This window comes from Urocampus carinirostris, chromosome 2 (genome assembly GCF_059441175.1).
Source record: "Urocampus carinirostris isolate Australia breed hairy pipefish chromosome 2, RoL_Ucar_1.0, whole genome shotgun sequence".
Lineage (NCBI taxonomy): Eukaryota > Metazoa > Chordata > Actinopteri > Syngnathiformes > Syngnathidae > Urocampus > Urocampus carinirostris.
Genome location: NC_142350.1, coordinates 48232492 through 48260210, shown reverse-complemented (window position 1 = coordinate 48260210; position 27719 = coordinate 48232492). Strand labels below are relative to the sequence as shown.

Sequence of the window (27719 nt, the reverse complement as noted above, 5' to 3'; positions counted from 1 at the left end):
TGAATTGTTTTGCAATTACATGCCCGCAAAAGCGTGTAGAGCATGGCATCTTAGCTGGAAAACAGCTGAGACAATCGCATGGAGCCTTACCTGCTTCCCAGGTCAAATATGATCACAATCTGAAAAACTAAACATTGTTTTTTAAGCGTTTCAAAGCGTTTCCAAAATTGGCCATTTGGAGACGACTAGTTTACAGCTCTAAAACCGCACATTTGATTTTTGGACATGTGAGAGAGTTGTAAATAATAGACTACTAGCCGCGCATAAAAATGGATCTGGAGCTCGATTAAGCACATTTATTTTCAGCTCTAATCTGAACACACCGAAATTGGTCTTTAGAAGGTTTTTTTTCTCGCTTGAATTTTTATTTTTGCAATCAAACGATAATTGGTAAATGATCTGCATTTTATAGCGTATTTAAGTCATTAAAGACTTGCAGACACGTATTTCTTTATAAACAGTCTGACGGCCCGCATGCGAGCTAAGGGGTTAATAATACTCTTCAGTGCAAAAAGGAGCTGGTCAAAAACAATCAAACTTGAAAAACAGTCGACTTTATTGTGGTCCATTGGGAAAAAAAGCAAAAAAACTAATGTGATAAAAACAACAGCACAGTAATCTCAATCTTGATACATGAACAGGAATTAAGTTAGAGATTTCTGACACATCCCTAAAAATTACCCCACTCGTACCTCATTTTGAGCAAAATACGGGAATGTCTGGGTAAGTTTATACGTGAGCCCATCAGCAGGCCAAGTAATTCATGATGTGACAGTGGGACATCAATTATGACCCGTTTTATTCACATATACATACAGTTTGGATTAAATGCATTTACCCAGCAAAAGTGTTATATCAGTCTATTTTCAAAAGCATTGTTGTCCCTGTTAGGGTCATCGGCAAGTTCTGGGGTACACCCTCGATTGGTCATAATTAAGTCTTGAATGCTGCATATTTTTGGAGTGTCGAAGGTAAACACTAAGCAGAGGCTTTAACACCGTGACATGCTACCCAAGAGCTGTAGACCCCAGGGATACGGAGACTGCGCCTCATGACATTTTCACTTTGGTTTTTTTTTTCCTTTTTTTTTTTGGGGGGGGTGTCACGTCTTTTTTGGCATTTCCCCAATTATACGACATCAACATTTTTTTTTTTGCATCCCCCTGAAAAAAAGATAAACTTCAAACTTTGCAGTGGTCGTGCGTATGAGTTGCATCAATAAGATGCCTGTCTGCTATCGGTCGACGTCATACAAGATGCTGTTCTACTATTGATTTGCACAATGACATCATGAAAACACAGAAATGGCATTAGCTGAACCATCTTTCACAATGCCTGTATATTCATTCATTTCACAATCTTGTGTGAAGAATTTACGATTTAGCGATACAATACATTTTTTTCCTGCAGCAATGCTAAAGTGTGAAGTAAAAGCATGATAACCATGGAATCAAAGCTTGCAATGATCAAAAAAAAAAAAAAAAGACACACGCATTGGTACTCTCGCTCAGGAATATGGCCGTAACTTGATGACCGAGACTATTATTAAAATCAAGGAAGCAATTGGAGCAACATTTTTTATTTAAAAACATGACAATCCTCATTTAAAGTTAGTTTCATTTTTAATATGGAGCTTTTCGCCATGGGTTCCTATCCACCACCTGCTATACAGCAATTTCACTTAGCAATCCCCACCTCAGAACGGACTAATGTCATATCCCGGGGGTCTACAGTATCAATAATATTTCATGTTTAAGTTACTATGTCATTGAAAACAACAATGCTATTGGTGAACAAACACTTTTGCACAACACTGTACATATAATTGCATCATTGAAAGGGGAGCGAGGTACAATATAATCATCGGACAAGACCCGTTACCAAATTCTCAAACAGTTTTTCATAATTTCGTGTTTTGTTGCGATGCTGAGATGAAATAATTCCACTTTTTGGATTTAACGAACGTCTCCACAATATTTGAAGTGAGTTTCAACTGTACATACCATTGACAAACACATTAGGGTGAAAACATTACATTAAAAAAAAAAAAAAACAATAAAATGACAAGTTCCTGCAATGGAAAATCATCCCAAAAATCTGCTTAATTCTCTATTTTGCTCCAAAACTCCATACACTGCAACAAAGACCCGGGAGTTTTTTTTCTCCCAAGAGTTCATAAATGCACATGACTTAACACGATTCAACCGTGTTGGAGAAGATCCTTCAGTCTTAGGTTCAGAGGCAAGTGTTGTGTATGTGTGTGAAAAGAACTAACCTTCTGTGCTGTACAAAGTGTTTGAAGCCCAAATTTTAGATCCTCTACATAGCGGTGAACATTTCACGCCTCAGCGTGAAACCTGCAACTGCTGGACGTTTTGAGACTGGTTCTGGGCGCTCACCTCGGGTCCGCGGCTGGCCAGCCTGCTGAGAATGTTTCTCTCGGACATTTGCAGCCGCACTGCCACGGGCGGGATCCTGGCGATGGTAGCCGGCAGGCGCGTAACGTCCGCTTTCATGTCGCTCAGCAGCTCCTCCAGCTGTTTGAGAACTGGAAGGTAAAAAAACATCTAAAGATATGATCGTCTAACTTCTGAAATCCTAGTGTGACTTCTGGGTTATACAGCATTTATACACCCTTTTCTTGGCCAAAATCAAGTACTTTTAAGGACTTTTTCAAAGCCAATTTTCTAATTTCTCCAAACCATTAAAAGAAGAAATCTAGTGTAATACAATCCGAAGCACTATAGTTTGAAGTCACCAAGTGCTGCCTTGAAGAAAGAACAAGAAAATGTTGTGATTGTAAGGGCTTCTGAACTCTAGTCCATACAGTACACTTAGTTTTGTTTTGAGAGTGTTTTTGTCGCATTACTGTGTTTATGTTAATGACAAATTAATTAATATAATTTGCTGCGCTAGTTGATTGAGAGCTACGGACACTTCTCAAACGAGTGTCTTAATCGCAGCGCAATGTGTTTTTCTGTTCTAGACATTTCCCCACTGATTCTGGCAAGATCGTGGTCTGACTCCATAGGGACCCTACTAAGAAATCTCGTTCATCCATTCATGCGCATCAGTAATTAGATGACGAGGCATTTGGCTACCGAAGGGAGTCAGTTTCACCCGCCATTTACCCGTGCTTCATTGAATTTCCTTACTTTGACATTCAGGCAGAGATCACATTGTATTGTAAACCCATCCATCCATCAGCTGCACCGCTTATCCTCAGTAGGGTCGCGGGGGTGCTGGAGCCCATCCCAGCCATCTCCGGGCAGTGGGCAGGGGACACCCTGAACTGGTTGCCAGCCAGTCGCAGGGAACACAGGGACAGACAATTCACTCGCTCATTCACTCCTAGGGACAATTTGGACTTGCCAATTAACCTGACATGCATGTTTTTGGAATGTGGGAGGAAACCCACGCAAGCACGGGGAGAACTAGCAAAATCCGCACAGGAAGGTTGGTAGCTGGATTTGAAACCATGACCTCAGAACTGTGCCGCACACGCGCTACCGTGCTTCCGTATTGTAAACAACCAGTTTAAAAATAAAAAAGTAGCATCTTGTAGCCCGGAACTTGCGGTACTCAGTTTTTGTTTTGTTTATTAAAACGGTTAACTATGTTCAACCTACTTTGTGAAATGGACTCAAATGCCAGGTTCTCTTTATTTTTACCTTTATGCAGAACTGCATTAGCTGGCTTGTTTCCCGACATGGACTCTTTGCTGAGGTGCTGGTGTGACTCGGCCAGACACTCTACCTCGCTGAAGCGCGTGTTGAGCGCCATGGAGGGATGGGCCGGGTCCTCTGTCATGTTGAGGTAGGCCGCCCGACGGAGCTGCTCCTCAATGACCAACGCCTGCTCCAGTAACTAATCAGGAAAAACAACAGATTTCAATTAGTTGTTGAAAAACTTTATACCTCACACTGCTGTTTATTATTATGACTATTATGCACAGTTACATCAATGTCACTATTGGGTAATAATGCTGTTCTGTGATTACCAAACCCTTCAGGGCAGATCTGCTTTTGTAACATAGCAGATTTAATAAAAAGAAAGGACTCAGGGAAGGGCTTTCATTTCAACAGGTTGGATTTTCTTATCTGAAGGTTGGGGACTTTTCTGTTTTCCTTGCAAATTAAATAGCTATTACAGTCTTTTCCCTTTTGCGAGTGTCTACCAAACTAAAAAACATATTAAACACGTCGCTTTGATTTTTGAGAGTTGAGAAAATTTTGTTTTTATTTTAATTATTTTTGTCACAATATGGGAACCCTAGGTAGGCCGCGGACCAGTTTTGAAAATACCTCACAAGTAATGGGTCATTATAATGTTTAGAAATTTTTATTTCTAACGGGCATGAAAAAATACTGACGTTTTCAATGTCTTTAAATACATAATTGACTTTTTTTTCAATGGCCAATGATTGATGTATGCAAATCCCTTGCTGCCCTTATCCATGCTTGATGTTTTAATGATTGACTAAGCCTATTCTAATCTGTGACAAAAAATAAACTCTCAGCTTGAAAAAAGTTGGTAACACCTGATTTAAATAAAATTTTAGAAATGAGTTTTTCACATGAATGCAACGATTTGTTTGAAATAAGCTGGGAAAGTCATGATAGAATCTGAGAATTAATCTAAATTAAGGTAGCTTTTAGTTTACCTTGAATCTGCGAGCCAAAAACTTGTTCTTGATCTCGAGGAAGTTGCCTCTGCTCATTTCACCTTTGAAGGGCTCGTTTAAGATGGCGTACCTGACGTCATTCTGCACGTCCTGCCATCGAGCATAGCCATGTCTGGAGAAAATAGTGGTCAAGTCCATAACATCTGCATTATAAGTAATCTATAGGTGTTTATTGTATCGGCTGCAAACATATTTAAAGACTTGAAACAATAGTCCACTGAAAGGATACTGTATGATGCCAGCCAAGAGCCAGTAGTCATGACGACGGTGCCAGATCTCAAAGGTCTTTTTAGTGACAGTGGCTGCCCTTTCTTCGTTCTGCCAGAGGGAGTGAAGCTCTGCAGGGTGGAAAGCTCATGAAACTCAAAAATCAAAAGCAAAGGGGATGTGTGTGTGTGTCGTGAAAAACCTCTACCTGTAAAGCCTCCATCTGCTATGTTGAACATGAACCTCTGCTTGCTGGCTTTTCTTTTTTCCTCGCTTACATTCAACATGGACAGAGCAGCTTCTCTGGTGTTATCACCATTCTGGAGCCTGCTCGATTCCTCCGATTTCACTCCTTCATTGTCTTCCTGTTGGTCTGTGAGGAAAAAAAATAACCACATTACCAAGCAAAGCACAGAAAGTTTAACCTTCCAAAATATTAAAGTACACACCTTTCTCAGTGTCCATCTTTTCATCTTTAACCTCGTCGGCTGAAACTAAATAAATCCAATTCAGAACACATCCCAAAAGCAACAATCGTCAATTAAAGAATAAAAAGCGGCCTTACTTTTTGATCGATCCTCCGCATCTGTCTTGCCCTCGATTTCTTCAGCTTTGACGTCAGCAGGTACACACTTTTCTCCCTTCTCCTCTCGCTCCTTGCTAAGATCGTCAGCGTCTTCCCTGTCATCTCCGCCTTGCGTCTCTTCTTTGTCCTCCTTTCCTGCCACATCTTCATTTTTGTTTTCGAAGGCAGGCGACTTGTCGGACTCGTCTGGAATTTCAATTATCTGAGGCAAAATAAATAAAAAATGAAAGGAGCCTAATGATGTTTAACGCAATCAATCGTGTGAGTGGAAAAAGAATTACCTCCGGGTCATCAGTCTTACTGGACACTTTGGCGTCCTCTGCATCCTTCTTTATGTCCTCTTTATCATCTGATCTTGACAGATCCTCTGTGAATTCAAAGTCAAACCAAGAAAGTCCGTCAGTGTTAAATGAATGCAGATTAAAATGTGATAGGCAGACTTCAGCAGTATATCCATGCTCTAAAATGTCAAAAACTGAGCTTGGTATTAAGTTGCATTTACCAGGCACCGGAGTGTTTGGCTGTGTATCTGCAGGCGTCCCACTTGAAGGGGTCTTTGGATCTTCACCTGCAGCCAAAGCTGCCGCCCTCTTGTTTTCTTCCAGTTCTGCCATCCACGGCATGGACCACTGACCATTTACGTGCTCAAACTCCTGCACCTGTCAAGACAATACATGCAGTGTGTTATTTTGAAAGATATATATAAAAATATATCACAGGGTCAAATTGCTACCTTTTTCCTTATGAGGGACATGACACCAATGCGAGTGAGCACGTGTTGTCTGGACAAACCTTCGCGTGGAACGCCATCTGCAAAGGTCTCTGCTCCGTCAGCTCCGGGCTCACAGAGATGCCGCATAAAGAGAGACACGTAAGCCCTATGGGGGTTGAAAGGGGGTGAAATGTATCTAATCATAAACAACAAACCTTGAGACCATCTAGTTTTGAAGTTAACACTCAACGTACTTATGCCGAAAATATATTATTGTCTACATCGACTGTGGGCTCTTAAGCACTGAGATGAAAAATGTTTTAGGTGTTTAATTAAATAGAAAGTACACCCTTTTCTAATCGACATCATCTTCCTGTTGTCATACATACAAAATAGCCTTATGTTTACATTAAGCTTATCAGGAGCTGTGCCATAAGCTTTTTTTCTACAAGCCTTGATTCAAGAAATGTGAACTACAGAGATCAATAACTATATAAATAAATTATCCTCACTTGAATTCCTTCTCAGACTTCCCTCGAAGATCCCGGACAAGCCACTGGTTGGTGAATGCATCCTGTGGCGGCATTCCGTAGCGCATCACAGCATTCAGGAAAGCTTTCCTCTGCCGTGCATTAAAACCCAGAACCTTGAGAGTAATTTGAGTGGAATGTCATAAAATTAGAAGTCAGACAAAAACATCTTAGAGTGAAACAGAAGGGAACTCACCTCTATGTTTCCTCCGACCCGGGCGAGAAGCGGAGGTAAGGGCTTGTCCCGGTCGTTTCTTAACCCTTTGCGACTCGGTCTGCGGTTGTTTGCTGCAGTGAGAAAGACTCAAATCAGACCATCTCAAAAAGAAATACAAGTTCAAGTTCAAGTCAATCTGACATTGAAATCCTTAATTTTTTTGTCTGTGTAGTGTTGCAACTATCCTTTCAGATCCACTGTATGGACATCTGACTTACAGACAATAGCGGCACCCTTTTGAAGGTGCCCTTCTTGTTCTCTCTCCACACCTTTACTATAGCTGCCTTTCAGAGCACAGATGCACTCAGGACACTTACAATTGAAAGCCTTTTAATGCAATTCCAGTAACAGCAAACTCCTTTATTAAGAGGAACAAAAGGGTTTAGTAGAAGTATAAAAATCCCTATTGGACAAATATTCAAAGTTTCAGTTAGAACGTGAACAAATTCAAATCAACTGTATTTTGTCGGTTTTAATCACAGGCCACCTTAAAGTAGGCCTTTAGTGTTTTCTGTCCCCTTTGTTGTGCAACCTGCAACTCCTTCTCCTCCACCTTTTCCTCCTGCTGCTTGCTCTCGCTTTTATCAGCTTGTCTTGTATGCTCCATACAGATGATACATGGACAACCTTTACTCTTTTCTGGGCTTAACTGGTGGCTCCCATCTGAATCAGTACTCACATCTGCAGGGTGGAGGTGACCGTGAACCGTGTTAGTAAAAGGAAAGAACTGCAGCCTAAAGAAGCTTGGGTAAACAATGTTTTAGGGTGTGTTAAGACAGAAAGATAAAGGGTATTTTTTTATCTTAAATTAGCTCCAAGGTAGAGGTAAGAGCTTAGGCCTGGATCGCGAATCCAGCCCGAAGTACAGGTCAGGTCGGGATTAAAATGTCAATCGATAAATTTGGTTTCGGACCGGGTTTTTCTGGCTGCCTTTTTTTTTTTAAATGATCCTTCCCATGGTGTTTTTGAATGTCAGTATGGTTAATCACCACTAGATGTAACTATCACTTTAAGAATGAGCACCACAGTTTCTTCACCGCAGACAAAATGTTATTGCAATCCATATGTATGCGATGCCATGTTGGTTGTTCAGTGAGTTCTAAAAGTGTTCGTCTTTGTCATTGTTCCGTTTCTTTTTCTTTGTGGAAGATCCGCACGATGGATTCGCAGCCCGAGCACATGTACAGGCGCCAGCAGCACTGGGGTGGGCGGAGTTGTTCAAAGTCACCATTCCTATTCTCCATTGCTCACAGATAAAATAGGAAATTTCTGATTTACTCTGGGCTTGGTCCCTCTAAATCACGTTAATTTGTTGGGCTCAGACTGGGCTTTAATACCCGCGGGCCAGGTTGGATGTTTTTAGGCCAGATCGTACCTCTACTCCAGGGTAACTTCAATGTTAGGCCAGGGGTCGGTAACCTTTTTGACCCAAAAAGACATAGTAGCAATTTTTTGGGGGAGAGAGAGAGACAAAATTCATCAAAACCACCAAACCTTTATTTCGCAGATCAGATTTAGGAAATAATAATGCCAGAGTTTGTGTCCCATATCAACAAATAAACCACTTATAACTTGTCTCCCTTCCACAGTTAAGATCTTTAAGGCTCATTTTAATAATGGTTTCAAAAAAGGTGCAAGCAGAGTTCTTTTTTAAGCTGTCAAAAAATAATGCAAACGAAAAGTTTATGGATTCATTTCCCTTCTGCGCAGTGGACGCGTGTGAGAGAGAGAGGGAAGTGTGGTGTGTGTGCATAGGTCTGCCCACCCCAACCACTCACCCAATCAACTTGTTTGCTTGGCTAGCCTTTATGGGTAACTACACCGTGGCTGTATATCATAAAGTGTCTCAACAGTGAATATACATGATTTAATGAGTTTCCATATAAAGGATTCTTCAGCAATGAACAGTTAAAACGGGGTCTGTTGGTGTGACGCCTTGACTGTAAACTGTGCCCTTTATATACTGGACTGATCAGTGATAGCGGCGTAGCTCTGGCTATGCATGTACCTAACCCGACTTTGAACTCATCAAAATTCGAATTTGACAAAAGAAATTTGCTCAGTATGCATTCTATCTCTGAGTCATATGTGCTCATGAAATGAGCCATATACGGCTCTCGAGCCATACTCATGAAAAGAGCGATATAGTTTCACGACCCCTGTTTTTAGGGGCTATCTTGTATGTTGTAGAATATCAGAAACTTTATATTAGTCTCAATGAGATCCCTGGAATTTTTTTTGACTAACTGTTCAATCTTGCTTTTTATATTCCTCGCTTCTTAATCCTAGAACAAACAGAGGACTTCTTCAGAAGCGCCATAGCCCACACACAGACCGAGAGCTGAGAAGTACCTTCTGATCGTTCGTCAAAGTCCTCGTCGCCTTCCTCTGAAGCCACAGAGTAATCAGATTGGTTGTCGGATTGATCCTCTTGCCAGTCTGAATGGAAGTAGCAAAGGAAAAACTTCTTTATTCTTTGGTCAAATATTAAACAACAACAGCAAAAACAACATTGGACTGGTTTTAAATGTACTAATCATATAAAGCATATCAAATTAACTTATAACAAGCTTGTTCAAAGTTCGTCCCTGGGCCGGTTATGGCCCTTGATCAAACTTTTACTGGCCCGGGGCCTGAGTCTTAAAATAATATGTAGACCGCCAGTTAAGTTGGCTGCAGTATAAACAAGGTTTCTAAATCTTAAGGCAAGTTAAATTCAAGAGTTTTTAAGACTTTTTAAAAACAAATTTAAAACCAAGTCGACAATAAAAAGGGATAAAAAACACAATGCATTGTGTCTGGCACAGCTTTTAGCCATGGCAAAAAAAAAAAAATGTTCATCGGACAGTCACTTTCTCATTACATTTACACTTTCCCATGGTCCAAAGTAAAAATCTCTGTCCGAAGTTGCTATGTGTATTGCGGGTAGACTAAAGACATGATTCTGCACTGAAAGGCCGACTGAAACGACATTACCGTTTTGATCTTTTGTGGTCACGCGATGTTGATGTTGCCTTGTAAGTAAATCGGTGAATTATTAAAAAAACAACTGATAAATGTTATAACATATTTTTTAGCTAAAAATATATAAATCATTTTCATGTGTTCACATTTATAAGACTTTTGAACATTTGATTTAAGACATTTAATGCCAATTAAGGTTTTATTTTTAGAATAATGAATTAAATGGCTTTTAAGACTTTTTAAGGATCTGCGGTAACCCCGTATAGAATACATTTGTACAAAAAAAATGTGTATGCAGGAGCCCTTTGGCCACCTTGCCCTTGGCATGCTATGAAAATTTTAGCCTAACCCATTACCTACATGGTGACTTTAAATAAAGAAGGAAGGTTGATTGTGAGGGCCGCCAATTCCAGGACAAGTGGAAATTCAAGTATTTTTGTTTGCCTATTTTGCTAAGAGACTGACTGTTTTCAAGGAATATATTATCAAGAACCACTGCCAGAAGGAAACACACGCTGTGAAAAGGTGAAACAACTGCAAACTGTTTTAACGGCACAGCAGCACTTATTCACAAGACCCTGGAGGTCAAATATAAATGCTACGAAGGCAAGCTACGAGGTTGCGACGCTAATCGCCATGCATTGCTAACCTTTCACGGAGGGTTAATTTATTAAAGACTGTTCAAAGAATGCAAGGCTTAATAGTAGGCCCTCACACATTTTCAGCTTACCAAATCTGGACTGCTAATGAAAAGTTTAGACAACCCTGCCTTGTAATATATATTGTAGAAATAAAGTCAACAGTTAAAAAAGCGCAGACACTTTCAGGCTTAATTAGCCTTAAAAGGATTACTTTTCTCCACCCCTATTATTTTTAATAAGGCACTTATGTCATGAATCAGCGGCATCCGTAGCACATGCTTATAAAACCTGTTCACTCATTTGTTTCGCTACAATAGAGATATGGTATACATATCATGCATGCACTCGCGACACAAACACAAAACAAAAACAGCATAGAAAAAGTGTTGTATGTTTCTGTACCTTGTCTGATACCTCGATCCTCTTGAGAACCGTCATTGTAGTTAACCGGTTTTCGAGTTCTTTTGCCTTTGCCCAAATTACGGGCCAGATCCTCTTGCTGTTGCTCATAGTGATGACGAAGCAGTTTCTCCCAATAGTCTGGGTCCACACTTTCCTCCTGCTTGATCACCTCTCGCTCCACTTCCTCCTCCTTGAAGGTAACAACCATCAACAATTAATTAAGAAATCTCACAGCGCTGTTTTCAGCCAATCAAAACGCAAGGCAGACAACAGCCTGGCCCTTTTTTGTATTGCAAATAATGCATGGCATGATAGCAACTTTAACATCTCAACGTGCATAGATTGATGGGAACGGAGACAAAGTTATTTGTTCTACATTAAGCTTTTTTGCTTTTTTTACGCTGTTGTTGGGTCAATGAGAGAAGTTTTTAAGTTACTGTGGCTGCTTGACTTGCACTTTCTTTGTGTATATCACTGCGCCCATAACTTGTTAGCATATGACAAAAACAAATACAAGCAAAAGGTGGTGTTTCATAATTAAAGTAAGATTTGTAAATTATGGGATGGATAGGATGTGCAGTTCGTGATCCGGTGTATCGGGTTTGTGAGGCTCGTGATGTAGTTTCCAAATGTTCCTCTCCGGGGACTCTGAACGGATAGAGCTGACAACACTAGTTTCTTGAATTTGATGTGCTGGTTCACTCATTTCTATGTCCTCTATATATGATTATCCCTCACAAATCTGAATCTATTCTTATGTGTAGCTGGTATGGAGCTTTTGACCTCCTCACAGATTGCAAATGTTTTGCATCCACCCTTAAAAAGTGATAAATGTCTTTGGACACATTGATACCTTCAATATAACTGGGATAATAATTCAGACCCTTTTCTACTGTATTTTTTAGATGAGTTTGTATAATAGGGAAGAAAAGATTCGGCTATGCTGTCAGTAATAGCGTCTAACGAGTTGCTCGCTGTTGTTTTGGTCGCTCTAATTGCTCCGCGTGTGATGCATGGATACCGTTAACTATTGTGATGCATACCTCATCGTCTTCGTCCTTGACCACGTACTGGGCAACTTTAAAGGAGCTGAGGTATTCGTTCATGCTCTGAATCTCTGTGTCATCTGTAGCGTCCTGGTTTCTGTCCAGCAGACGATCGATGGCGTGGTCATCGTAGTGGATCACACTGCTGTCGTCCTCTTTGTTGTCTCCTGATACCAAGACAAATGAGAACATTTGTCAATAACAGTATTAGTTATTAAAAAAAAGATGATGTCAATTAAAAAATACGACAGGAGAATATTAACAGCATTAATGACTCTGTTTTCCTCTGCAGCCCACCATCAGGTTTGACCGTCAACCCGACTACTTGGACAGCACTGGTGGGACTCTTCACCCCTACTATACACTCTCCTGGATGTAAAATAAGGTACACCTGCGTAGAAACTGAATAATATAGCTCATTTTGTATTAACAAATTTTATCTGACTAAAGTTTCTGTTTTATCAAAAACCAAGCATTATTTCTTTTGGCTGTTCCAAATTATTGGTACATCTTTTGTATTAGTGGTCGATTTAAAAGCATTTATGTTCAAAACCCATAAATCTCAAGGGTAAACTGTTTTAAAGATTACAAAAAAAGTAAAAGTCACTTACCCTCTCCAACCTCGTCCTTAAACAACTCCTCAGTTCCAAATTTGAGGATATCATCTAGCTCCTGTTTGGACATGGAACCAGTCTTGGAGCCAAGGCCAGGTCTCACAACCAAGTGAGTGAGCATCATTTTTTTCTTTGCCACCTGATAAAAACAGGGGGTACGGATAAACAATCTGAAGGCAGAATGGTGAAAAGGAATTTTTATTCCCTTCTTATACTGCACCTGTGTGATCCTCTCCTCTACAGATGCTTTGGTCACGAAGCGATAGATCATCACCTTCCTGTTTTGCCCAATACGATGAGCTCTGCTGAACGCCTTTGAGAAATGAACCCAACAATTTCAAATTAACTTACTTATGTCAAAAAGTGTCCCGTAGAATTTTATTATTGTAATGTAAAGGCGGGTTTCATGCCTGGATGTCATTGTGAGGGTTCCAGTCCGAATCATAGATGATAACTGTGTCTGCAGACGCAAGATTGATCCCCAAACCTCCTGCTCGAGTTGAGAGGAGGAAGGCAAACTGGGGTGCACCAGGAGCTGTTGGAATAAACCCCACAACAAAGGTTAAAAATAAACCAACTGGGCTTAGCCAACAATGGTAGGGAATAAACGGCCACCATTAAAGCGGTCAATGGCCTCCTGACGCATGTTCCCAGTGACGCCGCCGTCAATTCGCTCATATTTGTAGCCCTCGTTTTCCAGGAAGTCCTCCAGCAGGTCGAGCATTTTGGTCATTTGGGAGAAGACCAGCACCCTGTGACCTCCTTCCTTCAGTTTTTTCATCATTTTGTGCAAGAGCATCAGTTTGCCAGATGCTTTGGTCAAAGCCAAACCCTCATACATGCCATTTGGAAGTTTTGGAGCTTCCTGCCATGCGAAAAGATAGTGTTGATTAAAAATGTTCATGCTCACACAGTAAAACTAATAAAAAAAGGTGTCATACAGTAGCTGCAGCAGGAAACAAGTAAGGATGATTGCAGCATTTCTTGAGGTCCATCACAACATTGAGGAGAGAGACTTGATTCCCTCCACCGCGGGTATTCAACGCCTCAAAATTCCGTGTTAAAATGAACTTGTAATATTTCCTGGATAAAAAAGAAAGAATAATCAACTTCCAAAATGAAGCTTAATCTTGATAATGACATCAAACTGGAGACTAACTTCTGCATTGGGCTAAGCTCCACTCTGACGATGAGTTCAGTCTTGGATGGCATGTGTTTGAAGACATCAGCTTTCAGTCTCCTGAGCATGTGCGGGCCGAGCATGTCATGGAGCTTCTTGATCTGGTCTTCCTTGGCTATGTCGGCAAATTCCTCCAAGAATCCTTCCAAGTTGCTGCAGAGGAAAAAGGTAAAAAAAAATATTTGAGCAAAACAAAATGCAAGCGTGGGGGTCACAGCCAATGTTGGTGAGGAAATACTGACTTGAATCTCACGGGAGTCAGAAAGTTAAGCAAGTGGAAGAGCTCCTCCAGGTTATTCTGAAGAGGTGTGCCAGTCAACAGCAGCTTGTGTTGCAGTGGGTAGTTGTTCAACACTCGGAAGAACTTGCAGGGAGGAAAGGAATAATTCAATCATTACAAATGCAGAATGTTTTTAAGGATTTTATGATGTAGAATCGGGTACCAATTTGAATCCCTATTAGCAAAGATATATTGTAAAAGTAAAAAGTTATCTTACCTTGGACTGGTTGTTTTTCAACCTATGAGCCTCGTCGACAACTAAACAAGCCCATTCAATAGAGCCCAGTACAGCCTGGTCAATAGTAATAAGCTCGTAAGATGTCAGCAGGACATGAAATTTAACTGTTGAGTCTTTCTGTAGAGCGGATATAAAAGAAAGGGAGAGAACAAAACTTAGTGCTGCAAGCAACAGACTATCAAATTAACAGCAATAGACACTTCTGTGTAGAATCCTCTTACCTTCATCTTTGATGCCTTTTTCCCACCTCTAATGGCATTCCCTTCAAAGGAGAACTCGTTCTCTCGGATCACAGCCCTACTGTCCTTATCACCGACATACGTGACGACGTACATGTCCGGGGCCCACATTTCAAACTCTCGCTCCCAGTTGATAATGGTGGACAGAGGTGCACTCACCAGAAAGGGACCTTTGGAGTGACCCTGGAAGGAAAAAGGGGAGTGTCAACATTTCAAATTCAAACCACAAAAAATGTCTTGCCCTGCCTTTAGGATGAAACTCCAAGCTTTGAGTTGCTCCCCTTTAAATGGGCAATATTGCTTTATGTCCTACGTCTGAAATCTCCGACTGCCACTGACTGACAGCGGAAAGCCAACTGGACAAAATACAAAGTAAAATCACTCATTTTGGCCTCCCTCACCTCCTTGTAGAGAGAGTAGAGGAAGACAGCAGTCTGGACTGTTTTTCCTAAGCCCATTTCATCAGCGAGAATGGTGTCTGTGGCCTGAGCCCACGAAAACCTAAGCCAGTTCAGGCCTTCCAGCTGGTAGGGGTGAAGAGTCCCACCAGTGCTGTCCAGGTAGTCGGGTTGACGGTCAAACTTGATGGTGGGCTGCAGAAGAAAAGGGAGTCATGAATGCCGTCATTATTCTCTGGTCATAATTCTTAATTGACATCATCTTGTTTTTAATAACTAATGCTGTTATTGACTGACAGGTGGTATTATATGTATGTGGCTTTCCAGAAGCATGGATTTACACAAAATATGGATCAATAGAACTGTTGCATCCACAATATATAAACTATAGCATTTTCGCAACCTATGCACACGAGGCTTTTTAGAAAGTACCAGAGACTGTCTCTGTACAATTCCCAATATATTTGAAATAAAAGAGGTTGGAATACTTACATCCACTACTGGATTAGCAGGTGGACGTTCCGCTTTCTTAACTTTCACCGGCTTCTTCAGCTTCTTACCAGGTCTTCCCTCATCACCAATCATTAACTCTCTAAAAAAAACATTGAAAATGGATTGTATGCATCTTTAAGGTACACAAGCTTCTTAATACCTGTGATTCCAGTAAGTCTGCTTATAAAGGTCAAACTCGGGGATGTCCATGTCTTCGTTCTCCCATGTGGACTGGTCGTAGGCCAGATCTCGCCATTTGATGAGGTAGTGCACGTTGCCCTTTCTGTCCACACTGAAAATGACCGTGTAGGGTCAGTTTTACATTGGTTACATTGGGAAAACAGTCATTCACAAAGCACTCACCTATGGTTGAGGATGCGATGTATCATCAGCCACTCCATCTTGACACCATAACGGTAGAACTCCGCCTCCATATGAACAAAGAGCGGATCCTTGTTTTTCCTCTTGGTGCTCTTGTCGTCGTCACCCTCGCCGCCATAGTCCACCGGCGGCGGCTCGTCCATGTCGGTCTTCCTCTGATAGTTGCGGAACATCACCTGGCAGTTCAGTTCCAACTGGTAATCACAAACAAGTTGGTTAAAAGTATGCTCCCTAACCAATTTCAATATTGTCAACCTGTGTTGGCATAGATAGGCACCTGAAGCTCAAGCACCCATGAGCAGTGCCAATATGACATATTGCACCATTTGACAAAGAACTCCCTCTCCCTGCGGCCGACCAATGGGGGTGGATCAGGAGCTTCAGCAGGTAGGTCAGTAGGCCGGGGGACGGGGGTGGGCGCAGGCAACTCTCCCCATCGCCATGTTATAACCTTCTGCACTTTACCCTTCATTGGTGGACACTGTCAAAATTATGACAAAAAGGTCAGTGAAGGTTTTGTTATTTGTAATCAGAGGATGAGTACCTTGCAGCGAGGGCAGATCCATTCGCCATTGGGAATCTCAGGCAGGGGAGGATTAAGGCAGTGAATGTGATAGGACGATGTGCAGGTATCGCAACAAAGAAGCTCCCCTCCGTCCTTGCACACTCGACAGTACTCGATGTGGAGGTCATCCTCTTCTTCAGCACCGTCATCCTGTCGGTCTTCCTCGTCTTCCACTTCGGCGTCTGAAAGGTCTTCCCTGGCTTCCCATTGAATGCCCTCTTTCTCCTGGTACGATAATCAAAGGCAGAGGTGGTGGTGCATGAGTAAAAAGCTGCATCTTATTGAGTATTTGGGAGTTCCTAGTCAGGACAGGTAACTTAGCAAAAAACATATATATCAAGGTTAATTATTGGATATGTACATTTCTAAAAGAATTTATATCGGGATTAATCAACCTTTTTGAAGCTGAGAGCTACCAGTTTTATATGCATAATTTATTTTGTTGACGATGTAAACAGGTTGCAATTATTAGAAGTAGGGTTAAAATTACCACTGAAATCTGCCATGCCTAAAGGTTCTGATTGGTTTAAATTTATAAATAATACGCCAATACTAAAAACAATATAGGATTGATCATGTATTTAAAGATACTGATCATGTCAATAATTTCTCATACCAGTTGAAATTCAACTTTCCAAAAAAAACAGCAAAAACTATCACTATTGGGCTATTTTTTGAACCAGTCTGTGGACTACTCAGGTGTTTTAAAGGGGGCTTCTTTGGAGATCGCGGGCTTGTATCCCATTCGGCAAACAGATTCACTTTCACCCAACTCTCATGGTTTTCCACAGAATCCAGTTTTAGACCACTTGCATTTTTTGTTCTTTTTGCCCATGCTTTCAATTGTATCAAGCAATCCTCCTCCAAACATCTCTAGTCAGTCCAAAATGTTACTTGCTCTCACATATCACATCAAAAATAAGCATAAAATGAACCCCCAGAACAGTACTCACACAGTGTGGGCAACTCCACTTGCCCTCAGGTGCCTTCTCCATGTCCGGGTCCAAGCACACCATGTGATAAGCCCTGGGGCAGGTGTCGCAAAGAATTATCTCCCCTCCCTGCTGGCAGACTTCACAGTAGTCCTGGTGGTCTGTCTCATAGCCATCCCCATCTTCGGTTTCCACTAGGTGAATAATTGAGAAGAGATGCAAGATGAGATTCCAGATTTTAAAGAAAAACTGGGATAGTCTTGCGCACCTTTTTTCTTTTTCTTTGCACTCTTGGATTTCTTCTTGTTGCGGCTGCTGCGGTTGGCGCCTTCCGACACTGAGATACCGTTTTCGTCATAGTCGCTGTCCCCGTCGGGCTCTTCCTCGTCGCTCTGATAGAGGGGACAATGACATGATATAACAGTGAAAACTTTAGCAAGGACAAGAAGACCAAAAAGTGGTGAATTGTCTTACAGAGGAACGCTTCCTTTTGCTGTTCAGGCCTCCCAGTTTGATCTTGAGTGGGGCCACCTTTTTGGGTTTGGGCTTTGGTGGAACTTTAGGCTTGGACTTTTTGCGAGCGTTAGGGCCTGAGAAAGAAATAGAGATTCAGTGTACTGCTAAATAGTATGGATGCACTTAATTTTCGGCACAAAGAGTACATTTTCGATTTTAGACACAAGAATAAATAAAACCAAATAAAGTCTTTCAAAAACAACAATGCTGCGATGAGGTCACATTTAAAGTGAGGTGAACCGTGACTAGCTGATTCACTTGGGGGCGAGTCCGTGCACAGCACAGCTGCTTATTTTTCATGTTGTATATAAAAAGGAGGTCAAAACAGGAGCTGTGCCAAGTTTTTGTCAGCAAGGCTTTTTTCAAAAGTGCATGTGTCCCTCTGCTTCGTTTGCCACAAGCCAGACTTTGGCTACTGATTTCATGCTTACACTCTAGACCTAACTTACAACAATTGAGTTGTTTTAATTCCCGAACAAGTACTTTCATACAACATTAAATACTTCATTCTCCAAGTCGATTGTGTGGCACTACGCTATGTACGATTATTTCACTTAAGTGAATATGCAAGTGTGACTCGTTTGTTGCATTAGACTGTGCAGACTACTGCACCAACATCAATTTTGGGGGCGGCAGTAGCTCAGGAGGTAGAGCGCTCGTCTTGGGATCAAGGGATCCCAGTTCGAATCCCGGCTCGTCCGTGTTACGTGTCGAAGTGTCCTTGGGTAAGACACTGAACCCCTAATACCCCCAATAAGCAGGTTAGCGTCTTACATGGCTGCAATACAAGGCCGCTATTGGGAAATGTGAAGCACATTGTAAAGCGCTTTGGGAAGTCTTTGACTTGAAAAGCGCTATAGAAATGCAGATCATTTCATTTTCATTTCATTTCCTATACTACTCCTTGTCACCATGGAACACTTAAAAATAGCTAGTAATATGCCTGTCACTTGCTTACAATTTTTGATTGTCCTTTTTTGCAGGTCAATGCAAAATAAACATTTATTCACCTTTTTTTTTTTTTTTAAACAAGTTTGGCGTTTCATTTTTAGTTTTATCCAAGATTTTAATTTTAGTGATTCTCTAGGAAATAGCTAAAATTGATACAATTATTCTGTTCAAAGAACATGTTTTTCTTTCTTTTATAGCATTCAGTTTTGCTACCTTTGCCTTCTTTGGTTTTAGCCTTTCGGAGAGGTGGCGGCGGAGCTGCCGCCGGAGGAGCGGGTGGCGTCTGAACTGCGGGAACAGGATCATCAGGTGGCGCTGCACCACCCTCGGCCGCTCCGTCTGTCCCAGGCACCACCATGTTCTCCACTGCTGCTGCGACGTTGGCAGCTGCCAGCGCCGCGTTAGCCGATGCGGAGCCCTGAAAACAACAAGTCAAAGAACGAAGAGTGAATTATCCTTTCATTATTTTAACTGATTCATCATCATACCTTATGAGGGTTGTTGGTGCTAAACTCTCTCCACTTGGCCATCATTAAAGTCATCATCTTAGACACAGCGATTTTGGGGTTCTTGGCTGCAATCAAGGGCCTGAAAATAAAAATTGTCGGGCTTAATCAAAAAGTGTCCGGTAAAACCTGTATATACTGATTAGTCAATAATTAAATGGCAATTATTTCCGATCAATTATAAAATAAACAAAAACAGCATACATATTAAAAGAAAACGCAGACTGAAAACTACTGGGCTGATGAAAATTAAATATATCCTTGGGCAGCACGGCACCGCAGTGGTTATCGCGTGTGCGGCACAGTTCTGAGGTCACGAGATCGAACCTCCTGTGTGGAGTTTGCATAATCTCCCCGTGCTTGCGTGGGTTTCCTCCCACGTTCCAAAAACATGCATGTTAGGTTAATTGGTCGGTCCAAATTGTCCCTAGGTGTGAATGAGCGAGTGAGTTGACTGTCCCCGTGTGCCCTGCGATTGGCTGGCAACCAGTTCAGGGTGTCCCCTGCCCACTGCCCGATGATTGCTGGGATGGGCTCCAGCACCCACGTGACCCTACTGAGGATAAGCTAATGAGATGAGATGAGATATTTTTTTTTTGTTCTGGGTGGTATATTTACCAAACAACATATTTACTATATGACTAGGCAGTTGGTAATAATATAGTTTTAGTTATCTGTGCTATTTTAATAGTTTACTGAATCCCAAAACTTTAAGGCTCTTAATGAAATAAATAGATCATTGAATGATAATCTCTAACATGACTTTATTTTTCCCACATCTCGTATCTTGATAAAATAATTAATAATAATAACAACAACAACAACAACATAAGTGTGAGTTGACCCACAAAAAGTCTTAAAAATGTCACAGGGAAAGGAAAAGGTTTTTGTAAAAAAATCAGCTCTAAAAGTCAGTGTAATTTTAGTAGACATGCATTATGACATGAGTCAGATCTTAATTGAAAAAACAATCATTTAATATTTTAATAATGGTTATACAGCAATAATTTTACTAGTGTTTTTAATAATTTGATTCAGGCAAAATACAAATAATCATCTTCAATAAAGTCCAAATAGTGGACAGCTCTACAAGTGTAAATTTCAATGTGCAATTTGAATACATTAATTTTTTAATAAAAATAAACATATCATAGTGACAGTCATCTGAGGTTTTCACCTGACAAACTGACTAAAGGCCTTGTAGTTAGTGAGAGAGTTGTAGTCCTCCTGAGTAAAAACGTGGTCGATGTCTTTCATTCCCCAGGCTTCCAACATCTGGGACGAGCTTTTCGGCTAAGAAATGAGAGAGATAAATTAATTAAACCCCAATGGCAATAAAAACACCAAGGAACACCCATCATGTCATTCCCTTTTAACCTGGCTTTCTTCATCATCGTCATCGTCATCATCCGGTTCCGGATCTTTGCGTTTGCTTTTGGACGAGCTCCCTTTCTCAGAAGACGCGCTGGATTTCTTTTTGTCTTTGGCCGAGCTGGAGCGCTTTTTCTTTTTCTTCCCCGGAGCGTAATCACTTCCGTCGCTATCGGAGCGCAGGCCACTCTCATCCAAGTCTCTTTCTGTTGCCTCCTCTCCAATGAGGTGCTCGGGAGAGCTTAGCAGCAACTCCTGTTTGGGTTGAAATGACATTGAAAATATACAATCAAGTGATATCAATTTGACGGAATTAGTATGGAAAACTGGAAAAATCTCTCAACAATGGCAATCAATAAATTAGGGGATAACAGCTAGAGTGTACATTAGGGGTGTTTGATAAAACTAATCAGTTTCCTTGATATGGTGGACACCCAGGATTTAAGACGTTATCACTTCACGGTGTGGAATAACATTTTCTCGGCCCCATCTTCCATACTGTACGACAACAAAACAAATTATTTTTGGGGGCCAAAAACCTTAACACAAAAACTCAAATTGTAACTTTGCCATAATTGTGCATATGCTGAGTTATGTCTAAGTTAATGCCTGTCTGCAATTAGACTACATTATATAAGGTGCTGGTCTGCTATCGGTTTGAGTCACAGCATCATAAAAAGGCCGTTATTTTGTTGGCTGAGCTACCTCCCACAATGCCTTTCCCTCTCTTTTTCAGTTCAGAATCTCATGCGCTTTGTAATGACTGAGAGACAGCAATATAATACTGTATTCATGGATCCCAAGGCTTGCAGTGATTTAAAGTGAGAAACAAAATCATGACAACCATTGAAAGGAATATAGCAAAAAAAAAAAAAAAAAGAAATAAAAAGTCATACAAATCGCTACCTTTGCTCAGAAATATGGCTGCAACTAATCAACGATGATGACAATTATTAGGGATAAGGATGCAATCAAAGCAAGGAAATCTTCAAAGTGCATGACAACACTTAAGTTTCATAATCACACTTTAATCCGCTGTCTATTCCCCGATCTGCATCCACCCGCTACTCTACTTGACGAGCTCAAATCACTTCACACAAAGGTAAATGACATTTCATTTTTACTTTGATTGGATATTTATTTGTTATTCAATTATATAAACTTATATTACCTGCACATATTCCTTACTATAAACGAGCATGGTTCACTAAACCCTTAACCGCCTGGGTCGTCAGGGTACAGCTTCCTGTGGTGTGTCATGGGCAAGTACAGTCTGGCGGCGCCCATCCCTTTCAAGGCCGTTTTTGGGGGTCTGGGTTTGCTTCCCAACATGAAATAGAGTGCTGGTTTCTACGGTTACCAGTAGCAGGGCAAGCCTCCTGATTTGACTCAGATACAGTACCTTTTTCATCTGGTTGTCGTTTATACTATAGTGGTATTTTGATGTTAGTATCTAGGGTACATGGGGTTCAGAACACATGAGCTAATTACCATTGTTTATATCCCCTGCCATACAGCAATTTTCATTTGCAATCCCTAGCTCAGAACAGATTAATGTCGTATCCTGGGGTCTACTGTACTTAACTTAACGACTAAACTATTATTGTAAACTTTTTTATAGGGTGCTTGAACTTGTATGCATCCAAATTAAAGGGGTGTGTGTGCATCACGCAACCGCTCACTTCTCTGACAGCCCTCTGCCTCTTGTTGCCTCGATTCTCCCTACTGCTCTTTTTGGCCTTTTTCTTCTTTTTGGACTTGGGAGCCTCGTCCACTTCCGACATGACATCATCTGCTTTGTTGTCATCTGTAAGTGACAATACAAAAAAAAAATCATACTTTTCATTCACAGGGTTAGGCGGCGATATGGGGTGTAAGGTTGTGACGCATGCGCAGACGTGCACGCCCCTGCAGGCTCCAGAGTGAAGAGGATGAGGGGGGTGGTGGGGCGCTTGGGGCTTCGCGTGCAGGCAATGGCGTGCACACTGAAATCCGCGTGCACGTATAGCGTGCGGCACAAAACAAGAGAAGTTAGTCGGCTTTTTGGTCTTTTCTGGAAGCAACTTTGGCAAAAGCGCGCCTAGAAATTGTAAATAAGAAAAAGGGGGAGGGAATGGGGGACACCTGCACGTGAAGTTAGCTTAAATAACCTATCGTGACCGAAGCGACGTTAAGCTAGCTCGGGCTAACGTTAGCCTCGCTTTGAAGACAAACAAACGCAACCCCCCCACACCCCCATCATGAAAACAACCAAAAGAGAATTTACCGTGAAGTAACGAGTGCTCTTCTCCGCCGAAGTCGTCCCTGTCATCGTCGCTGCCTGACATGTCTTCCGACGTGCCCCCCACCACCTCTTTGCGAATTAATCCCTCCTAAAGCTCTCGCTCGTCCGTCCGTCGACGAGGGAGGGGGCGGGCTGCTGAAGAGTGGACAGAGATACTGTCCCAGGGAGGGAGTGGGTGGCTAACCGGGGGGCAAAATGTCATTGTTTACACGAAATAGAAGTTGTCAATATATACATAAAGGCAAGACTTGAACCCCACCCACCCCCCCATTTGAAAAGTTGAAACCCACACTAAAGAAGGCCTACCTTGACACCTTGGAAACTTGCGTGCGCGGTGCTGGGTTAAAGTAAAGCTCCTTCTTACCAACTCCCCTTCTTTTTTAATTTTGGGGGGTTAATTTAGCTCTCATTCATTAAAACGAACGAAATAGATAACAACGTCCCCTGTCCCCCCCAGTTTAGCTAACATCCTCGCGAGCAACACAAAGGGGGCCAGACATCCCATAATAATCCCCCCCCTCCCACGCGCGCACAGGACTCTGCATGGTTACCTCGCAACCGGCAGACCATAATACTCGCAGGGCCTGCCCCCGCCCCCTCTCACGCGCGCGCATTACTCAACACGCACGCCTTTACGTGCACGTTACCACTCCGAGACATGCACGCTCAGGCCCTCCGAGCCACTTCGTTGTCTTGGCGACGCCGCCCCCACCCCCACTTGCTCTGACAGACCATAATAATCAGAAGGCGATACATCCCATAATATTGCACACCTTGAAAAGACAAGGGAGAACATGCCAGTGACATCCCATAATAGTCACTGAGAGTCTACCTGGTGGGTGACCAATCAAATAGGCCTAATTAAAAAGGAAAAACCGTTTAAATGACAGGCGCAACATGGTCAGCTTTGAAAAGACGCGCTACGTTTGAGGTCATTTCAAAATATAGGAAACCGTACACACTAATTAAAATATTTCTCCGTGTGTGAAGTTTTAGGAACAAAATTTAAAGGCCCCAATTTGAAATCAAAATATCAAAAATTTGAAATATTTACTCTTCCCACACGTATTAGATAAGCAATGTCAAACACACAGGCCGCGATCTGGATCCTTAAATTTCTGAGTAAGTCTCTAGCTCTCATTTCTATCAAAAGTTTTTATTTTTGATAAAACTAAACAAAACGGTTCTTCTCGCCACAAGAGGGCAGTAAATGTGTAAAAGAGCTCTCGTCCAGCAAAAGTTCTATCAAAATACCTATCGACCCTTTGCACACACCTGTCGACACCATGACGGACGGCAGTAAACCGTTGACAGTAGACAACAATAACAAAAACAGCTATACTATTCAACACAATTGGCAATGACCAGCCAAAGGAATATCGCGCAACTCTCGGATGAGGTGGCTCACCTTGTCAAAAAGCATAAAAGATGCTATTAAGAAAAACCGAGAATAGCATTGTCAGTGCTAGCTATTGACCTATACAGACTTCCTACTGACACATTCACAGATCTAACCGAATCATCCAATCTGCCTGATTACAGTCCACATGATTTGTACCACTATATGATAAATGGAGTATCCCCATACACCAGTGCTGATTTAAAGCGTATAAAAGTCTGGATGCTTACCAGTCATTTGTTGCTGGTCAGTGTTGCTTTGCTTCGTTGTGAGCATGTTGAAAATATTGACTTCGGCGAAATGACGTTTTATCTTCTGAATTTTCGTTTCCCGTTTTATCTGTTGGTACTTTGACAGTTCATTTTGGCGTAATAAGCTTCAAGGTAGAGCCCATAACAGTTTGTAATACATGTTATATTCAAAAGATAGTGTTTTAAATTTCCGGTTAATCGCAATGAAAGCAGCTCATTTACTTGGTAAGAAATGGCAACTGTAGGCTGTGAAGCCCTTTGAGACTCCTTGTGATTAAGGGCGTCACAAATAAACATGACTTGAGTTGACTTAACAGTAAGACACTAATGTAACTAGTTAGCACTAGCTTACTTATTACAGACGCTACCCTACTTACGAACAAGATAGGTTCATATAAGTATGTTTAAGGATTGAATAAGTAACCTGTATTGTTTTGTACTAAAAAAAATCAACATTTCATGAAATAATATGCTCTTTAAAGATAAATAAAGTTGAGTTTAACTTACTCTTGGAAGATGCGCTTCAAGAGTAGGCGACTTCCTCCTCCGTGGTATAAAGTGGCTGAAAAAAAAAATTCTCAACCGCATCAAGCTTTCTTATTCCACTTTCATTTCAAGAGAAACGGCTCGCCTTTTCTTTACACTTTACACCAACCATCTTGAATGGAAGCACGAGATATTAAATAAAAATGTGAAAGTTCTAAGCGCGCTGGAGATACAGTATAGAATGTTTACACATGAACTATGAAGAGGAAGCTGATTTCTTCTTTGGGGTGGATGTTGGGTGACCTCTCACAGCGCCACCACACGCCGGTAGCGGCGGAAAGAAGCACTACAGTAATGTCCTTTACTCAGAAAAAGGTGCACACATTACAAAATCTAACTTACAGCAATGTCCGGATATTTTTCGACATCACGAAAAAAGTTATCGTATCTACCGTTATTTGTGTGTCGAATGGTCGTAAGTTGGGGAGCGTCCGTATATTGAGTGTCTTTGACATGAATTGTACCTACTTAACATTAAACTGCTTGTAAATACATCAAACGTACCTTGTAAAAAAATGCTCGCCACAAAACCTGGAATAATTTGAGTGCTGGGAATCTCTCCATTTGCAGATATACATCACCATCAAAAGGGATACAATCCCAAATCGGGCTGAGAACCTTGCCGGCTGGCACAGCAACAAGTCACCGTCGTAAAAAGCGGTGGTTATGTTCTTCTGTCGTTGTCGTTGATATTTGTTTCGGCTCAAATGCTCTTTCAAGTGCTGCCAGCTAGAGTGCCACTTGCCATCCGTCATGGTTCTTATTCTCCCAGGGAAGGCAACGTGACATCACGCGCAAGGGTCAATAACAATCATAAAACAAAGCAGTACTTAGGGTTAACAAACCCTTAAATGTGCTGCTACTCAGGATTTGACACCTGATATTGACGCACTTGTATAGACAAAAAGATGCCATGTTTCAGGAAGCGGCAGCAGCAAGTTGCGGGAGTGCAATGAGAGAGGGGGGAAAGGCAGATCCCATGGCATTTTGTTAGCACAGATAATTCAAATAAGATTGATCTGATTGATTTCATGTTAAAGACAATAATGTGAAGTTTTTTTCTCAGCTTCAGTAGGTCCTGCCTGGTAGTTGTTTCTGATGTGAGTGTCCATTCACAGCTAAAACTCTTATTTTCAGATTTCTTTTTATACATTTCAAATCAGTACGACAACTGAGCCCCGCAACCCTACTGAAGATAAGCGGTGCAGATAATGAATTAATGAGTGGATAAACGACAACTGAGGCAAGTACATTTTCATTCATGCTTCCCATTTGAGTTTGTTTAGTGTGGTGAGTTGGTTCAGATGTAAAGCTGCATTTATTTTACTGTTAAAGGGCAAGTGTGCAATATTTGGTGCCTCCTAGTGGTAAAAAAAACTTTCATCCAGTAAAAAAAATATATATTGATTTGAATGTGTTGGTTGTTAGTGTTGGATCCCACCTTTTCCTGTGGTGTGTCTTGAGCAAGTTGTCACGGTTGGCATGGCGCCCAATTGGCCCTGCCCGTGTGGCGCCAGCTGCGGCTCATTAACAGATTGACTTTCCGTCTTTCTAAGCTCAGTGCGCTCTCTCTTAATTGGGCAGTCCGTCAACGAACCTCTGCCCCTCAAGACGTGGGTTCTGACTCAGTCCTGTTTTCCTGTTGGTATTTCCAGTCCGGTATTGTTCCCTTTTATTTTCGTCCTGTTTAATATCGGTTTCCAGTTACGTTCCTGTCTATTTTTGTCCTGTTTATTATTCTCTCCAGTTTTCGTTCCCGTCTTGTTTGCCCTGTTTATTTTCGATATCCTGTTTCCTCATCTCTCCTGTCTGTCTGTCCCGTCCTGTCCGGTATCGACCCCATCCGTCCGACATCAACTTGGGCAATTGGAATCGATCTCGTTGGTCTCTGGCTTCCTGTCTTTCCACGCCAGACCGCGGTCTAATGTGCATGACTCCCCATTTCCTGAGTGTGAGAACGTCACGCGTTTGGGTCCTGATCCTGTTCTGGTTCCAGACACAAGTACAGCCGGTATAGCGGCAGTCCCTCTGCAGGCCTACATATGTTTACACTTGGTCTCGAACTGGGGAGAAAAAAAATGAACTATCATATCAATGTTCATTTTTATTTAAAAAACATCATATGTCGAGTTTAAAAAAAAATCTATTTTATATTGTGGACTCCCCACTTAAGTCGACGCCCTTTTCGTCCGGCATTCTGCCGGTACGGTATTCCGTGTATCACTGGCCCCTCGCTCGTACCGGACAACACAGTGCCATCTAGTGGTCAAGTATTACACAGCGAGGCTTTACAATAAACAGTTTGTTAACACATTCAATGCCAAATAGGAAAATTATTTCTTAAAAAGTTTAAAGTTAAATATTTTCTCTAGTAAGTGTGTGTTAACAATGCCCAACTGAGTTCAAAGAGCCCTTACGCTTTATTTTCCAGTGCACCTTTTTACTGTTATCTTACTTTTATCAGAGCTGTTCAGGACGGACCACATTAGGTTTGAGGAATGAGGGTTGGGGGAGTGACGTCATGCTCGTCCCCGCAGGTTTTTATTAGTTTCTATTTATCCGTGTAGCATGAAAATGGTGAAAGTTG

The 27719-nt window shown here is 41.6% G+C and overlaps 1 protein-coding gene across 1 annotated transcript; it reads right to left on the bottom strand.

Moving 5' to 3' along the window:
- Positions 1-538: 538 nt before the first annotated feature.
- On the bottom strand, positions 539-23430 carry chd4b (chromodomain helicase DNA binding protein 4b). Its single transcript, XM_088326848.1, has 40 exons — positions 23243-23430; positions 22919-23115; positions 22335-22459; positions 20659-20907; positions 20459-20574; positions 19264-19363; positions 18989-19193; positions 17783-17898; positions 17577-17700; positions 17330-17502; positions 16356-16601; positions 16089-16292; positions 15794-16005; positions 15591-15722; positions 15431-15530; positions 14942-15133; positions 14523-14723; positions 14281-14418; positions 14026-14147; positions 13763-13936; positions 13545-13686; positions 13219-13468; positions 13014-13138; positions 12824-12916; positions 12601-12742; positions 11987-12156; positions 10944-11133; positions 9289-9375; positions 6916-7007; positions 6702-6835; positions 6211-6355; positions 5980-6136; positions 5759-5844; positions 5457-5679; positions 5341-5385; positions 5100-5264; positions 4914-5022; positions 4664-4796; positions 3672-3867; positions 539-2548 (listed from the first exon to the last, which is right to left on the bottom strand). Exons 2-40 carry the CDS (start codon positions 22977-22979, stop codon positions 2346-2348), a joined length of 5877 nt encoding a protein of 1958 aa, XP_088182974.1. The 5' UTR covers positions 22980-23115; positions 23243-23430; the 3' UTR covers positions 539-2345.
- Between the last annotated feature and the right edge of the window lie 4289 nt (positions 23431-27719).